The 18,554-nt window shown below is 43.1% G+C and overlaps 1 protein-coding gene across 3 annotated transcripts in view; it reads left to right on the top strand.

The window, feature by feature from the left end:
* The window catches only part of PHKB (phosphorylase kinase regulatory subunit beta), a 421,697-nt gene that overhangs the window by 358,686 nt on the left and 44,457 nt on the right, over positions 1-18,554 (top strand). For all 3 annotated transcript variants that reach the window (XM_068260886.1, XM_068260887.1, XM_068260888.1), the window contains 4 exons: positions 1,801-1,862; positions 5,022-5,181; positions 11,459-11,540; positions 15,751-15,808. In XM_068260886.1, coding sequence (XP_068116987.1) covers positions 1,801-1,862; positions 5,022-5,181; positions 11,459-11,540; positions 15,751-15,808 — 362 coding nt within the window. The remainder of the gene's footprint in view (positions 1-1,800; positions 1,863-5,021; positions 5,182-11,458; positions 11,541-15,750; positions 15,809-18,554) is intronic.

Raw genomic sequence — 18,554 nt, 5'->3', positions numbered from 1 at the left:
AGCGAGGGGCTCAGTAGAATCGCCGTTCTAAACCAAATAGTTTTCGTTTGATTTCAATTTAAAAATCGCGGCTACCATCATGGCTATGTTATAACTTCCGGGTCACCCCTGTCTTCTCTGTTAAAGAAGTGCATCACTGAATGAAGCAGGAAGAGGAAGTGACACACATGGCCATTGCAAGAGGCTCCTCCAGAGGGGTCATAGCACAACTTTGTTGGAAGTCATCTGTCTTAAAGGCATACCCATGAGAGGTGCTTGGAGTTCCTTCAAATGAGTTGCCCCCCTCTGCACGTCCCGCACACTCTGGATCAATTTCGCTGATTCGTAAAGTGGCCATATACAATACAATCAAATCCATTTTCCAGTTTTCTTGATGAAAACAATCTATAAATACAGTATAAGAAAAAAAAAATTTAAGCAAGAAAAAAAAACTATTGATTTTCAATTTTTTGTGATTGATATTTTTTTTAACAAAATCGATTGTATGGTATAAGGATCCAATTTTTCTGATTATTCCATTAAGAAGATTTATCTGGCCAAAATAAGACTAGAAAATTGACGTGTGTGGCCACCTTTATAGTAGAGATAGTCGTAAGGGGCTATCAAGTCTGAGTTGTATGCAAATTGTAGGCAGCTTGGAACTGGAACAAACAAATGCACTGCTTGACATTTGCTTGCAAACCAGAATGATGATCACACTGGCCTTGAGCAGGTATGTAATGAGCAGGATGGAGATCCTGGCATCGGGCATCCTCTGCTATGGTCTGTCTCTGTTCTGTCATCGCTCTGCCTGCCGCCAGAGTACTGCAGTGAAAGAAATGTGATGGTTCCTGGCCTCCTACTTGTCTCTGGTAAATTAATGGTCTTCATTAGCAGCCCACATTGTGTTTTCAACATCTGTGTAGTCTGCAGGCCTCCATACAGCTTGTTAAAGCAGCAGGAACAGCCACACTATCCCAGGAAAAAAACACATGTAAAAGTAGATAAATACTTCTTTTACTTCCATAACAGATATATTGTGCTGTTTGGATTTCAGTGAATTTTATATAGTAAATAAAGAGAAAACAGTTCCAGGCATTTCCATCTTTATTGCTTCTGACAAGCCAATCCTGATGTTATTTCCTCCCTTACTTTTTTTTTCTCTTGCTTGAAATAGTGTATACATTGAAAGTGCTCCTTCCCACTGAGCTCTGTAGGGAACTGCACTGCCATATCTAGCTTGCTTTGTAAAGATACGTGAGCACAGTATAGATCATATTTCAGCAGCTTCTGCAGAGAGGTCAGGTCTATTTCCCTTTCTCAGCCTCCTGTCACAGTGCACTGCCCTCAGCCAATCAGTGAGGAACAGAAATGTGGGAAGGGAACTAACAAGCTTCCCTCTCCCTGACAATTTACCAGAAAAGATTAGATTAATTACAGCAGAACCATTTATGGTTATATCGGAATGCTTGCAATGCAGGGTCAGGATTCAGACTACCTAATAAACACAGAGCAGTGGGTAAATGGAATTTGATTTTATGGCTGACAATCCTGGAAAAGATGTTTGTTTTATGGTATGAAGGACAGGAAGCTGTAGGTATAGCGGGTCCTATTCTTACAGGTCATCAGCTCCTCCTCCTCTCCTGCATGTGAGGCTGTTAGTTCCGCTAACTGATCAGGATCCAATTTAACAGAGCTCTGTAGTGCCCCAGATCTCTGCAGGGATCACTGAAGACACTTGTTATTTAAACAGTCAGCTGGTTCCTCATCTCATCCCCGAGTCAGCGGGATTACTGTCTGTCTCTCTCTCTTGCCTTACAGACCTTAATATCCGGAGCCCTGGTGGAGCAGCTGGACTTCCTGAGAATCGGGGAATCGGAAGAGTAAGTAGCACCTCTCAGGTCCACTTATCTTCAGTATCTGCAGGAAGGACTTACAGGGTTTGCCTGGATTGTGTGAGGGTCAGCAATCCCGCATATGTCAAGTCCTTGAACTGAAAATTCCTATTCCGGTTCTGGGTAAAGGCTGTAAAAATCAACGGATGCTTGTTTCATTGGCACAAAGCCACTTAAAGAGACACTGAAGCGGAGAAAAATGTATGATATAATGATTTGTATGTCTAGTTCAGCTAAGAAATAAAACATTAAGGGGCCCATACACCTAACGATTTTCCCGCCGATATACGGCCGATTCGATCACAGTGATCGAATCGGCTGTGAAATCGCCGCGCACACCGTCAACAGAATGATTGATTTCTGTCCGAAATCGATCGTTCCCGTCGATCCGTCCGTGCGGAAGTTTTCTCTCTCGATCGCCGGCGGGTCGGGAGTGCGTCGATAGCGGTGTCCGAATGCCCGACGACCAACGCAATACAGCGGGTATACATTACATGTTCCGGCCGGCGCGAGTCCCCCTCTGTCACCGCTGCTTCTTCTCCGCGCTGGGTTCTGGACCGGCTGCTGCTACACAGAACTTCCTGTCCCGGGAGGAAGTGTAAACAGTAGAGCGCCCTCTACTGTTTAAACTTCCCCTGGACAGGAAGTTCAGTAGCTGCAGGAACGGTCTGGAGCCCGGAGCGGAAAAGAACACAGCGGGGACCAGGGGACTCGCGCCAGCCGGAACAGGTAATGTATGCAGGGAAGTTGGGGCGGCAGCTCCACAGATTGTGATCGGTTTCAGGCTGAAATCGATTCACAATCTGTTTGCAGTAAGGTGGCCATACGATCCCTCTCTGGTCAGTTTCGATCAGAGAGGGATCTATCTGGTGTTCGAATCTGATGGCAAATCGACCAGTGTATGGCCACCTTTAGGAGCAGAGACGCCAGCCTAATATTGTTTCCAGTACAGGAAGAGTTAAGAAACTCCAGTTGTTATCTATGCAAAAGACCCATTGAGCTCCATGCAGAGAGCTCTGTCTTCTGAAGCTTGTTATTTCAGTTGTCAGTCATTGTATTTTTTATTTCTCTGCAGAGGACAGTTCAATAGTTCACTGGGCTGCTCTGTAAATTCATTTAGAATGCTGAGTAGTGTAGTAGTGCAGTAGTGCAAATATTAGAGAATGATGCAATGCCATAAAAAAAAACTGAAAATAAAAATATGAGAATATTTTCTTTGCTACTAATGTTCTAGTAATTATCCGTACTACACATACAATTAATTACCGGTATATCATAATTTTTTTATTGCTTCAGTGTCTCTTTAAAATCTGCAAAAATCAATGGTGGTAAAGTTTTGAATTAAATAATAAAAAAACAGTGTTAAAAGCAACCTTTCCATTTTTGTGTGCAGCCAGCTAAAAATTCCCCAGACGGAAAATAAGCCCAAACTGTGCTTCTTTGCAAGGGCAGCGGTACAGATTAAACTCCTACCTTGCTGCATGACTAATTAAATGCACAAAGCAGGAGGCATCATTGCACTCCACATCTGCACTAATGCACGGACTGTCAACAAATGTTTATTGTTTATTACTGTCAATCATCAACACCCTCCAACTGAGCTTTTGCCTAGGCTGTTTATTATGAGGCTTTCTCCCCTCTTTCCAGAGCATTCAGGGACACCACATATCTTTTCTACTGGTTTTAGAACTCTCAGTAAACAAATAGCAGTGACCCCAGCAAATTCTGGCCAGTCGCCGGCGGCTACTGCACATGCAGGGCCCCCGAGCCAACAGAGAGCTCTGTTGGTGGGAAGAAAGGGGGGAGGGGGGGATCACTTGTGTGCTGTGTTGTATGGCCCTGCAGCAAGGTCTTAAAGCTGCAGTGGCCTATTTAGTCAAAAATGGCCTGGTCACTGGGGGGTTTAACACCGCGGTCCTCAAGTGGTTAAAGCATAAGTCAGTACTGAATATAAATCATAAGGCTACACTCAGCAATGCACCATCTATGCGATGTTCACAGTGTGGTATAGTGGCACTGCATGTAGTGTGTTGCTGCAGAATGCACGCAGTGACAGTGAAGCATACTTTTCATTGACTGTATGCTTCAATGTATGCGACACAACGCACGGATAAATGTGCGGCGATGCTTTACCGTTGTGTTAAGTACTTGCTGTGTCCGGGAACGCAACCCCCATTGTGAACCTAGCCTAATAGTTAAATGTGTTAGATACTAATAATGAATGCTAAAATAACGTAAGTGTTAAAGCAAACATGAAGCGTAAAAAAAGTTTGATATGAGTTGTATGTGTAGTACAGAGAGCGAATAGAACATTAGTAGCAAAGAATACAGTCATACAGCTGTTTATAACATTTCACTATTCTGTCATATTTGCAGTTTATAAACCATTCTCTGTCTTTTAAACTATGAAACAGCAGATCTAATGACCCTTTGGACTTTCCTGCAGTAAAACCTTATTTCAAGCTGTGTCTCACTCTTTCTTGGTTGTTTAAGGGCTTCAATGAGCAATGAACAATGAGATTCTTTACTTTGCTATTACGTTTCGATTTGTTAAATGCGCTACACATACAATTCTTTCTCATACTTTTTTTTCCGCTTTAGGTTTTGCTTTAAAGGGAACCTGAAACAAGGAAAATTATTTAAAATAAACACATGATGTACACGCAAATTAGTATTACATACTAACCTCACTGTCAGTTCCTCTCAGAAGCTCACCATTTTCTTCTTACAGTGATCCCTTCCAGTTCTGACAATATTTTGTCAGAACTGAAATATACCAGTTGCCGTCAGTCATATATCAGCAGCTGTCAGTTACAACTGAATGTGCAAGGTAATGTCCATGTTTCCCTATGGCTCAAGTGGGTGATATTACAGTTTAACAGTGTGCTGACGAGGAAGCTGTTAGAGGGTAATGGCCATTTTTAAACAAAGCACTTTGTCCTGCTATTCGGCTTCAAATCCGCATCCAAACTGGAGATAACAGTAACAGTACCGCACAGAGATTATATTACCTATCTATTTTAATTAACATAACTAATGTAACTTAATGACAGTATGTTTGTTTAGGCTGAAGTAGCTCTTTAACATTGCTCTGACATACAACCTTTACAATGCTGTAGACAAATTCATTGTATGTTTTCTGCACAGGATGCCAGAGTTCAAAAGTTTTGAAGAGCTGGAAGTGCCCAAACATTCAAAGGTGAACAGACAGTCCAGCATTCCCAGCGCTGACATGGAGGGGCAGCCGGACGTCACCATAGCAGAATGGAAACAGCGGCCCACCTATGAGATCCTGCAGAAGCTCAGCGTAAGTTCTCCAGGCCTTCTCTGTGTCAACTTCATCTGTTATCCATCGTAAGCTTATTTATGCTCTTCTCATGGCTATAAAGTATTTTTGCAGTTTTCTTTTCTTTCCTGTGATCATGGAGGGATCCATATTGAATACTACAATTTTTATGTATCATTACTCATCTTAAAACCTGCACGAATGTTGCAGAAAAAGCTGCATCCCCAGACTCTGTCCCTATGTACCTTCCCTTTCTGTGAGCCCCGAGCTGTCTGTTTATAATGCTTCTACGAGACTAGTTGTCCTAACTGAGAGGAGATTAACCAAGTGATAGACAAAGAATTCAAAATAAAAAGAGGCAAAATCAGGGAGCTTCACCCAGTAATTCTTCTGATAGAACATTGACTTGAGACAAGCAATAAGGGCGCACGCCATAGGCCTTAATGTGGATTACGGCTATAGCGACATTGAGTAATTTCTTCTGCTGTGACATATCACAGCACAATCCTCCTCTCCCTCCAGCTCCCCCTCTATCCTCCGCTCTCCAGAGTCGTTGATGGGTTGGGAAGAAGTGTCAGTACTTCCTCCCCCTGCCCGTCCTTAGCTTTGCCCCTTCAACTTGTAGCTTACAGATACAATCTCAGACTGCATACAGTGTATATTAGTATACTGTCGCTCTGATCTCAATTGTCACAAGCCCGCACACAACGCAGTTCCCCTGCACGCTGTGTACAGTCCTAACCAAAAGTTTTGAAACTCAAAAATATTAGTTTTCACAAAGTTTGCTGCTAAACTGCTTTTAGATCTTTGTTTCAGTTGCTTATGTGATATACTGAAATATAATTATAAGTACTTCATACGTTTCAAAGTCTTTTATTGACAATTACATGAGATTTATGCAAAGAGTCAGTATTTGCAGTGTTGGCCCTTCTTTTTCAGGACTTCTGCAATTCGACTGGGCATGCTCTCAATCAACTTCTGGGCTAAATCCTGACTGATAGCAACCCATTCATCCATAATCACTTTGAGTTTCTCAGAATTAGTTGGTTTTGGTTTGTCCACCCACCTCTTGAGGAATGACCACAAGTTCTCAATGGGATTAAGATCTGGGGAGTTTCCAGGCCATGGACCCAACATTTCAATGTTTTGGTCTCCGAGCCACTTAGTTATCACTTGCCTTATGACACAGTGCTCCATCGTGCTGGAAAATGCATTGTTCTTCACCAAACTGTTGTTGGATTGTTGGAAAAAGTTGCTGTTGGAGGGTGTTTTGGTACCATTCTTTATTCATGGTTGTGTTTTTTGGCAAAATTGTGAGTGAGCCCACTCCCTTGGAAGAGAAGCAACCCCACACATGAATGGTCTTGGGATGCTTTACTGCTGGCATGAAAGGACTGATGGTAGCGCTCACCTTTTCTTCTCCTGACAAGCCTTTTTCCAGTTGCCCCAAACAATCCGAAAGGAGCTTCATCTGAGAATATGACTTTGCCCCAGTCCTCAACAGTCCATTCACCATACTTTCTGCAGAAGATCAATCTGTCCCTGAGGTTTTTTGGGGATAGAAGTGGCTTCTTTTCTGCCCTTCTTGACACCAGACCATCTTCCAAAAGTCTTCGCCTCACTGTGTGTGCAGATGTACTCACACCTGCCACCATTCATGTGTAGGGTTGCTTCTCATCCAAGGGAGTGGGCTCGCTCACAATTTTGCCAAAAAACACAGCCATGAATAAAGAATGGTATCAAAACACCCTCCAACATCAACTTCTTCCAACAATCCAACAACAGTTTGGTGAAGAACAATGCATTTTCTAGCACGATGGCGCACCATGTCATAAGGCAAAAGTAATAACTAAGTGGCTTGGAGACCAAAACGTTAAAATTTTGGGTCCATGGCCTGGAAACTCCCCAGATCTTAATCCCATTGAGAACTTGTGGTCATTCCTCAAGAGGTGGGTGGATAAACCAAAACCTAATTCTAAGAAACTCAAAGAAGTGCTTATGAAAGAATGGGTTGCGATCAGTCAGGATTAGGCCCAGAAGTTGATTGAGAGCATGCCCAGTCGAATTGCAGAGGTCCTGAAAAAGAAGGGCCAACACTGCAAATACTGACTCTTTGCATAAATCTCATGTAATTGTCAATAAAAGCCTTTGAAACGTATGAAGTGCTTACATTTCAATACATCACATAAACAACTGACACAAAGATCTAACAGCAGTTTAGAAGCAAACTTTGTGAAAACTAATTTTTTGACCGTCTCAAAACTTTTGGCCAGGACTGTACAGTCTGAGAGCGGAACTGTAAGCTATGGGGTGCAGGGGGCGGAGCTAATGACAGGCAGAGGAAGTACTGACACTTCCTCCCCACCAATCTTCAACGTTCTGCTCTAGTCAAAGATTTCAGCTGAGCAGAACGGGGGAGACGGTGCTGTGAGGTATGTCACGGCACCAGACATCAAATAGTGTAAAAAGTATATTGTTTACTGCTCGGTTCAAGGGTACTTTAACAGTACAATTTCCAGTAAAGAATGGCTCATGCGATCACATAAATGTGATCAGATTAGCAGAAAATAAACCTCGATGTCCCAAATCAGCTGTGAGTGTTTCTAATGGTGATCATTCAATGGCAGTTTAGGCGATCAGAAAAATGGAAAGGATGTACAAATTGGTTCATTAATGGATTGGATTTACAGATTGGTCCGTTAATGGTGAAATCATCAATGAATTAGGGCATTTATTTCCAGTTGCTTTCTTCTGGTAACTCCGGTGATTCTTCACTGGAAATTGGGCCGCTAATGGCCACCTTTAGATGGAATGGTACATTCCAGGCTACTGAAGATATACAGGATCTTCTCAAAAAATTAGCATATTGTGATAAAGTTCATTATTTTCTGTAATGTACGGATAAACATTAGACTTTCATATATTTTAGATTCAAATACACACAACTGAAGTAGTTCAAGCCTTTTATTGTTTTAATATTGATGATTTTGGCATACAGCTCATGAAAACCCAAATTTCCTATCTCAAACTATTAGCATATTTCATCCGACCAATAAAAGCAAAGTGTTTTTTAAAACAAAAAAAGTCAACCTTCAAATAATTATGTTCAGTTATGCACTCAATACTTGGTCGGGAATCCTTTTGCAGAAATGACTGCTTGAATGCGGCGTGGCATGGAGGCAATCAGCCTGTGGCACTGATCAGGTGTTATGGAGGCCCAGGATGCTTCGATAGCGGCCTTAAAGTGAATGTTTACCGTTTAAAAAAAAAAAGTCAGATACTCACCTAAGCAGAGGGAAGGCGCGGTCCTAATGAGCCTTCCCTCTCCTCTCCCGGTGCCCGGTCCCGCGCAGGATCCCCCGTGGCAGTATTCGACCAGTTCGGTCAAATACTGCCACTTCTGCAGCCGAAGGGATGTTTCGGGAGCACTCGGGCTCCCGAGGACGGGGCCGCTCCATAGTACGCATGCGCGAGCGCCCTCTATGACGCACTCGCGCGTACGTAGTATAGAGTGGCCCGTCTTCGGAATCCCAAGTGCTCTCAAAGACCTCCGAAGTCCCTGCGGCGGCGGACGTGAACGGGGGAGCCAGCGCAGCACCGAGGGCACCGGGAGAGGAGAGAGGAAGGCTCATTAGGACCGAGCCTTCCCTCTCCTTAGGTGAGTATCTGACTTTATTATTTTTATAGCGGTACCCATTTGCCTTAAGCTCATCCAGAGTGTTGGGTCTTGCTTCTCTCAACTTTCTCTTCACAATATCCCACATATTCTCTATGGGGTTCAGGTCAGGAGAGTTGGCAGGCCAATTGAGCACAGTAATACCATGGTCCGTAAACCATTTACCAGTGGTTTTGGCACTGTGAGCAGGTGCCAGGTCGTGCTGAAAAATGAAATCTTCATCTCCATAAAGCATAAAAGGCTAGCAATGTAGCTCTTGCTTTTTACAAGGATGTAATCGAAAAGCAATATGGTTTTGGATGTAGCACCCATTAACTCCCACAGAGCCAGGGGGGTGGCAAGGTCGCAAGCCAGGATCGCTAGTTGGAAGCTGAGGCAACAGTAACTGCAATGAATAGATATTGAATTAACTGTACTGCAGGTAATTTTTTTTTTACATTCAATTGTTAATGTACTTACAAGTTAAGTGTTGTTAAATAGTCTTATAATGACATAATAATATCAATAATAATCTAGCTTCAATTGGCACTTCCTGAACGGCAAGGCTAAGCTGCATTGTTCAGCACGGCTCTTACTGTTGCCAAGCAAAAGCACTTCTCTGCATTCACTTCTTGCTCGATATTCAACCCACGCTGCCTGTTTACCACGCTTGACTCTTTCCAAAGTCCTTCACCCTCCCACTACTTCTACGTTCTCCGGCCAACACATAGCCGCTTGTTTAACAAGAAAAAAATCAACAAATCAGGTTTAATATCTCAGCTCATTGTTCCAGGCCTACAACACCCCTCCATCCACCTGTAAGTTCTTCCATGACCTACTTCAGCCCTGTTAGCTCAGATGAAGAGGGCTCTCTCCTTTCATTATCTCTCTCCACCACATGACCACTTGATCTGTCCCATCTGACTTACTCTGGCCTGATCCTCTTCCCTGGTTTCTGTGGTGACATTACTGTTCCACTGGTAGTTTTCCTGAGAACTTCAAACATGCTATCATACTTCTAGATGTCCTTCTCGGCCTTCTCCTTACTTTCTTCCTACTACCAGTTCTCTCTTTCATATGCCTCCAAACTACTTACTAAAGACAAAAAGATCTCTCAACTTCACTTTCCTACTTAACCCTCTTCAGCCTGGCATTTGCCCACACGCTCGACTGAAGTGGCTTTCTCATAGGTAACCAATTACTTCTTCAGAACCAAGTCACAACACAGCATTTATCTCCTCCTACTGGAGCTTTCTTTCCTATGCGGTTGGCACTGTTGATCACCCTCTATGGTCAAATGATCTTTCCTTTTGCCAACATTGACTTTCCATCTACTTTGTATGTCCAGCATAACATGTATTTCCATGAGCAACACAACCAGTAGTTCTTAGGATTTCAGTTTGCTTTTAATCTGCTTTTGAGAATATGGACTCCATTTGGAAAGATTGGATGGTTAGACTCTAGGTTTGGAAAGTTAGACTGTAGGTTTAGATGTTAAGAAAATAGGTTTGAATGGTTAAAAAGTAGTTTTGGATGGTTGGACCATAGATTTGGATGGATAGACTATAGGTTTGGATGGTGTCTGGATGGTTACACTGGTTTGGATGGTTTGGCCATAAGTTTGGTTAGGCCATAGGTTTGGATAGTTGGACCATAGATGTAGATGGTTAGACCATAAGTTTGAATGGTTAGTCCATAGGTTTGATAAGGCCATTATTTTGGATGGTAAGGCCATAGGTTTGGATGGTAAGGTCATAGGTTTGGATGGTAAGGTCATAGGTTTGGATGGTAAGGTCATAGGTTTGGATGGTAAGGTCATAGGTTTGGATGGTAAGGCCATAGGTTTGGATGGTAAGGCCATAGGTTTGGATGGTAAGGCCATAGGTTTGGATGGTAAGACCATAGATTTGGATGGTAAGGCCATAGGTTTGGATGGTAAGGCCATAGGTTTGGATGGTAAGGCCATAGGTTTGGATGGTAAGGCCATAGGTTTGGATGGTTGGAGCATAGATTTGGATGGTTGGAGCATAGATTTGGATGGTTGGGCCATAGGTTTGAATGATTTGTCCATAGGTTATGTTAGGCCATAGATTTGGATGGTTAGCTGTAGGTTTGGATGGTTGGACCGTAGGTTTGGATGGTTGGACCGTAGGTTTGGATGGTTGGACCGTAGGTTTGGATGGTTGCACCGTAGGTTTGGATGGTTGCACCGTAGGTTTGGATGGTTGCACCGTAGGTTTGGATGGTTGCACCGTAGGTTTGGATGGTTGCACCATAGATTTGGATGGTTGCACCATAGGTTTGGATGGTTGCACCATAGGTTTGGATGGTTGCACCATAGGTTTGGATGGTTAGGCCGTAGGTTTGCATGTTTAGGCCGTAGGTTTGCATGGTTAGGCCGTAGGTTTGCATGGTTAGGCCGTAGGTTTGGATGGCTAGTGTGTGTATACTCAGGATATTCTGAATGGAATTGCTCACAGAAACTAACTCTACAAGAAACTCCCATTGGTGTATATATAAAGATCGTTTGCATACACTTCTCTGCTTTGATGCTACTAATACAATAACTTGGTTATATATCATCTCTCATAGCATCCATTTCCCCAGTGTAATAGTTGATCCTGTATTCTGTCTCTTGTGTAGGACTGCACCTGCCTTGGCTCTCAGGCCATCTTACTCAGCATCTTACTCAAGAGGGAAGGACCCCATTTCATCACAAAGGATGGTAGGTACTCCAGGTCGATAGATACATTGTCCAGTGCTTACAGGAGTTCTGCATTCTTCCATAGCAAATGCCGCACAATAACACCACGTATGTTTATCTTTTTGTTGTTCTAGTGTTTTGTGTGAATGGGATTTCATTTTGTTAACTGAATTGCTTGATATTTTTATGCATTTTATTTTCATTTATAATTCTTATTGTTTGCTGTATCCCTACGGGAGCGTTTACGATTTGCATAAATCGCAAATGCAACATTTTTTGCCGCAAAATCAAGATTCATGGTTTGGGCTCCCAGTGTGATCTAGCCCTCATAGTGTCCTTATCTTATCTGTAGGAGCTTCCTGTTGTTTGCATACTTAGATAAGCTTGATACTGTAGCTAAAGGTACATACACACGTCCAACTTTTATGACTAACTTGTCATCCGACTTATCGTTTGAACGACAAGTTGGACGTGTGTATGCATTGTCGAGCGACAAACAGCCGGTTTGCCCGATCCACTTCTAGTCGTTTGTCCAACTAATAGACGTTCAAACATACAGTCAGTTGATCAGTCGTTTAATCTAGTCCATTGTTCTATCCAGTCCATTATCAAACTGGTTAAACGACATGTAAATTAGGTAAGTTAGGATATCAGCCGCTTTGTTGTTCAGTGTGTACAGGACATTTGAACGACTTGTTGTCTGCACTTCAAGTCATTCAAATGACCAGTTTAAATGACAAATCGGGCTTAAAGTTGGACGTGTGTACGCACCTTAAGAAAAAAAACACTTCCCACAATATGGCTGTCACTGCACAGTTCCTTAAAGTTAGGCAAAGGCACCCAGACCAGGTTAAAGGGGAACTGAAGAGAGAGGTATATGGAGGTTGTCATGTTTGTTTCCTTTTAGACAATACCAGTTGCCTGGCAGCCCTGCTGATCCTCTGCCTCTAATACTATTAGCCATAGCCCCTGAACAAGCATGCAGCAGATCAGGTGTTTCAGTGGTTCAGACTTATAAGTCTGATCTGACAAGACTAGCTGCATGCTTGTTTCTGGTTTTAACCAGATACTACTGCAGAGAAATAGACCAGCAGGGCTGCCAGGCAACTGGTATTGATTAACCTCCCCGGCGTTCTATTGAGATCGCCAGGGAGGCTGCGGGAGGGTTTTTTTTCAATTAAAAAAAAAACTATTTCATGCAGCCAACTGAAAGTTGGCTGCATGAAAGCCCACTAGAGGGCGCTCCGGAGGCGTTCTTCCGATCGCCTCCGGCGCCCAGAACAAACAAGGAAGGCCGCAATGAGCAGCCTTCCTTGTTTGGCTTTCCTCGTCGCCATGGCGACGAGCGGAGTGACGTCATGGACGTCAGCCGACGTCCTGACGTCAGCCGCCTCCGATCCAGCCCTTAGCGCTGGCCGGAACTTTTTGTTCCGGCTGCGCTGGGCTCAGGCGGCTGGGGGGACCCTCTTTCGCCGCTGCTCGCGGCGGATCGCCGCAGAGCGGCGGCGATCAGGCAGCACACGCGGCTGGCAAAGTGCCGGCTGCGTGTGCTGCTTTTTATTTGAAGCAAATCGGCCCAGCAGGGCCTGAGCGGCAGCCTCCGGCGGTGATGGACGAGCTGAGCTCGTCCATACCGCTCAGGAGGTTAAAAGGAAATAAACATGACAGCCTCCATATACCTCTCTCTTCAGTTCCCCTTTAAAAAAAATATATAGAGAGAGACCTATTTTAGAGGAAAAAAAGGGGGAGGGGGTTAAATATCTATATATATATTTTTTATTTGGATGTTACGACTCCATTTAAAGATGATGGGTATGTTACTTACCCCCTGGTAGATTGCCCCCTATATGTCATATGTCTATAAGTCAGGAGCAGGCATCCACTGTCATACCTCCGTCTCTACTTTGTAGCCATAAATGATTAATATTAAGAGCCCACCACAGGGTTAAATTAACCAGTTTCACCCTGCCGCTTTAACGCAACTATGGCGTAAAGCTGACCCATTGGCGTCTGAAAAAAAGGAGTTAACTCTTCAATTTACACGGATCAAGAAGCACCTGTTCTTAGCTGGGATTTCTAATCTCGTGTTACCAATATCACAGCAATTAAAATGCAAAAAAAAATGGTAAGATTCCTCCGAGCTCGTTTAATTGTAAAGAGCAAAATCTGTTTCGGCTAATTAAAAGAGGTGGAATGTGTCTGTGTTTTGTTGTAATCTAACCAATTCCTCTTCGGGGACTACCCAGGCCAGGAGATTATAAGTTAATAATGAGAAAGGCTTAAAATAGCCTGAGGGCCCATTTCCTATCAAAGCGAGTGTTCTTCCAAGTTCCTCGCTTCGTGTCTAATTAACCTGGATAGTCCCAGACGATTTTCTGTCCCCCCTGAGCTGTCTGAGACCTTTCATGTATTCGGGAGCGAGTGCTCATGTAATGGTGTTTGCTTACAGGGGAGCCCCGAGATTCTAAACAGAAGACCTTTTCAGAGAAGTAGTTTTACTCCGTTCTAAGAGTTGGATTGTGTTTGATTTTTAGGAATTATTAATATGGCTTGTGTGGTGGACTAAAAGCCACATGTCTTCATGACACGGCGGGATCTATTGTTCACAGGAAGTAGTATTTGGGAGCAATTGTAGGACCTCAGCCTGCTAAGAGGAAACTAATGGTATGTGGAGGAGGTCAGAAAGCAGTAGGATTAGCCATACTATGCCAGGGGAAAAAAAACACATAAGTAAATAAATATTTGATCTACTTACATAACACATATATTGTACTGTCCACGGTTTGATTTCAGTGAATATTATATAGTAAATGAAGAGAATTTTGTAAGTGGTGGGGGCCATGTCTGTTGCCCACAGTTTAGGCTAAATACTGATGTCATTTCTGCCCTTTACTTTTTTTTTCTTTTCTCCTCCAATCGCTGAGTCACCTCAGCCTTGCTTGTGAACACAAGTGAGCAGGGGATAGTGTTCCAGATAACTAGCTAGGCAGGGAAATAAATGGAAGAGGAGGAATATATTATAGATAGAAAGACCCCCCAGCATGCAACTGTTTGGCACTGACTACTAAAGGGCCAGTGCTCCTTAAGTATGTGATCACTCCAAATCATAACAGCAGAAAAAGTTTTGAATGCAGGATTAGCATCTTTATCACTTAATACACTCGGACCAGTTGCTGTTGAAATTTGATTTTTATGGTGACAATCCCGCATTATAGGGCTAATGAGGCAAAATCTACCATCTATTTTTTTACTCACCTGGGGGGCTTCTTCCAGCCCCTCACAGCCGTCTCAGTCCCGGGCTTCCTCCGTGTCCCTGCTGGCGGGGTCGGCTCTTCTGCGCCTGCACGGGCACTCATGCATCCACAACATCTGGCGGTACGCGCCTGCGCACAACTACAACTAGGCACAGAAGAGCCAACTACACCGGGTATGTGGATCCAGTATGAACATACTTCCTTGCTTACCTTAGGAAGCTTTACCTACGGTCATGTGTGCTATTAACATAACCACTTTAAAAATTTGACTTTGTTGCACTTTAGGTTTAGTCGGACTTTAAAGGATACCTTTACATGATGAGATAGACATGTGTATGTAAATAACTATGCTGTGTTCCTTTTTTTCTTTCTCTGCCTGAAAGAGTTAAACGTCAGGTATGTAAGTGACAGTTCCTGTCTGAGTCAGACTACAGTGTGACCCTCACTGATAAGAAATTACAACTATAAAACACTTTCCTAGCAGAAAATGGCATCTGAAAGCAGGAAAGGGGTACAAAGGGTCAATAGTTCATAGATTTTAGCTCTGGCATACTTAAATGAATGTGTCATTGAGCAAAAACAATAAAACAGTAAAAACTTAAAAAGCCGATTCAAATATAAAATAAAACTGTTGAATAACTTAAAAAGTCATCTTTAGGAGGATAGATACATTTGTTTATTTCATTAGTTTATTTTCACCTCGGGTGTCCTTTAAAGTGATCCTTCTATGCAGCAAAACGTGACCTCCTTAATTCTCAGAGTTTTGTAAAGATGTCATCAGTATTCCAGTCCAGCCTCGCCTCCAGCCTCGGGGCTGCTGGTAATGAGTTCTGCGAGAGCGGACAAGGCGGTGGTCCTGTTTGAACCCAGTTACCGGCTGCCTGTTCTAATCTTAGTAAAGCCTTCTTTTCCTCTGCCTCTCTGTACGCTGTTGTCGGGCTCAGCGGCCTCCCTAACAAACGTCTCCTCATTTACAGGTACAGTGTCCGACTTCATGGAGAGAATATACAGGAAAGCTGGAAGCAACAAGCTCTGGTAAGTCTGCAGTATGTACAGAAGCTATGGAATAGGTCAGATCTGCAGTCTCTGGATGACATGTACATTTTACCATCTTAAGCAGCCAATGTTTCATGAATGCTGGAAGGGGCCATCTTCATTTGTAGTGTACTCATCATGTCACCGTGCACAGAGGAGAAACCACTACTCACCTGAAAGAAATAGTTTAGGCTAGTTCATATTTTGAGTTAGTTAAGGGAATCTCCAAAATTACAAGTAAAGGACCCACATCCCAGCCCATCAATAATTTTACTGTAGCCATGACCCCTTAGAAAAGGAGGCCTTTAACTACCTCGATTTCAAGAAACAGGTGATCAAAGGGGCGGGCTCAGTTCACTGTGACATCACATTATCAGTCAAGATGCTGTGCAGTAGGCGGAGTTCTGAATAGATTCTTTCACTGAGGGGTGATCATTTGTGCTGCACTTTGTTGCAGTAAGGGGTGGGAGCTGATTGTGTTCGCAGTTTTTCACTTTTGGAAGTCGTAATGAATTAATAAGCCATTATATGATGATAAGCAAAGTGGAAAAAGAGGACAACTCGTAGTGGAGGTCATTTGTCCACTTATTCAGCTTCTTTGACGGTCTGTTTGCTCCCTCTAACTTCTATATAGAGCTGTTTCATTTCAGTCATTTAAAGAGACTCTGTAACAAAATTTTGAGCCTTATTTCTTCTATCCTATAAGTTCCTATACCTGTTCTAATGTGGTCTGTCTTACTGCAGCCTTTCCTAGTTGCACTGTCTCTGCAATAAATCTTATCTTCTTTACTCTGTCAGCTCTGTCGGGCTGAGGCTGGAATGTGTGGAATGTGCAGCACTGCTTGTCATTAGAAGCTTTACACACCCCCTCCAAGCTCTGCATGAGTCACACAGTAAGCTAGTTCTCAGCCTATGATACTCTGGTTAGAAGCCATGTCTTTTGTTTGTAAACACTGCCTAAAACTGTTCATTACAAGCCAGGATTGCAGCAGGGAGTGGCAGAAACAGCACAGAGGGGCACAGGAGAACATAATGAAGAGAATGGTATGCTTTTTATTGTAAGAATTTTAGAGTACAGATTCTCTTTAAGGGCCTGTACACACTAATGCGCTTGCACTGCGTTTTTTAAATCGCAAAGCCTTCATGAAAATAGAAAAATCGCATCGCACCAGTGTGTACAGGTCTTCACTATTTTCATGATTTTTCAAAAGACCTTGCGATTAAAAAATGCATGCGATTGTAAAAGCGCAATGCTAGCGTAGCCGTGTGTACAGACGCTAACACACTCCATCCCAGAACAAGACAATGGGTGTGCCACTGACCAGCAGGCTAAAATGTGGTCAGACAACACAGCTGTGTTCGAATGGCAAGCCGCTTACACTGTGATGTGTAGGACTTGTCTGGCAAATAGAACTGAGTTCATTGATATCAGTTTATCATGCCAGAGGCTCACACAGGAATTATCAGCGACCCGCCCAGTGTCTTATTTTTGGGGGAGTTTACAAAGTGACATCAGTGGGCTGTGTTCATATGGGCGGGGTTTACCTGATCTAAGAAGCAGGTCTGATTTACTGAAGCGCCGCAGACTTTCACACAGCTTTGGAAGCGGGCAGATCTCAAACTAGCTGAATAAGGGCACAACAGATTTCTGCTCTGCTCATATTGTACTTCATTATATTATAGTTGATTTAATAAAATAAAACTAAGAAACAACAACCAAACAGACCTCCCGATTCTCTTTCTGGCAAAATACAGCACAAATGGTCGCCCTACAGTGAGAGGCTGCTATATAAAGGTTTAGGACATACCCTTCCCAGTCTAATCCTGCTTATTGTACTGACTAAACTGCACAGCCTGAAGGGAGGTTTGAACTGCAGATGTGATGTAACAGTTAAAGTGGACCCAAACCAAAATTTCTTTTAATTAAAAATATTTAGTTGCACCACTCTGACACATACAAAGATAAACAAACACTCCTTCAAGCCTATGATCATTTCAGTGCATGCTTTTCACCCTTCTCTTTTCATAACTTGGGTTATACAGGGGGCAGCCATTAGCAATTCCTCCTTTGCTGGACACCATCTACTCCACCAGTTTGCCGGAAAAATCCCGGCAATTTGAAAGGAAGGGAGGGGTTTCTCCAATAAATGTAAAATATTTTATATTTTTCATCATGCAGCTGAAAAAATGCTGCTATTTATTATTATAATTTAGAAAATAGATTTTATTTCTGAAATCTTGTATTTTTAATTTGGGTCCACTTTAACCAAGTACTCGCTCACATAGAGCGAACATTGTACCTGATGAACAAGGAGCATAATGGTGTTACTTATAAATGCGGTCTACAGCCGGTAGTATGGGACTGCAATATTTTACAATGGCGGCAGTCTTCCTTTTACTTTTGGCCTTTGTGACGTGGGTGGGGGTGGGTCTTCTGACATCATAGCCATAAAGTCTATGGTCATAGTGACTGAGGTCTTCATCACACAGCCACAGCAAGGTAGAAATACACTGGTTTCCAAGGTTGATTTGCAAATGCACTTACCCTTTACTCACGTTAGTGTAGTATAGCAATTGGCTATCGGCTTGTGATAATCTAATGACAGCTGACCTCTTTCTTGTAAAGCCAAATAGGTATGTTTAGGCCTCATGGCAGTTGGCTATAAGCCGTTCTATCAGTGTCTGCTGCCACTCTGTCGCCCCCCTTCCTGTCTTACATCTTTCAAAGAACACAGTCATAGAATGT

The sequence above is a fragment of the Hyperolius riggenbachi genome, chromosome 11 (assembly GCF_040937935.1).
Source record: "Hyperolius riggenbachi isolate aHypRig1 chromosome 11, aHypRig1.pri, whole genome shotgun sequence".
Taxonomy (NCBI): domain Eukaryota; kingdom Metazoa; phylum Chordata; class Amphibia; order Anura; family Hyperoliidae; genus Hyperolius; species Hyperolius riggenbachi.
Note: the sequence above shows the minus strand (reverse complement) of the source record. Positions and strands in the feature narration are given on the sequence as shown.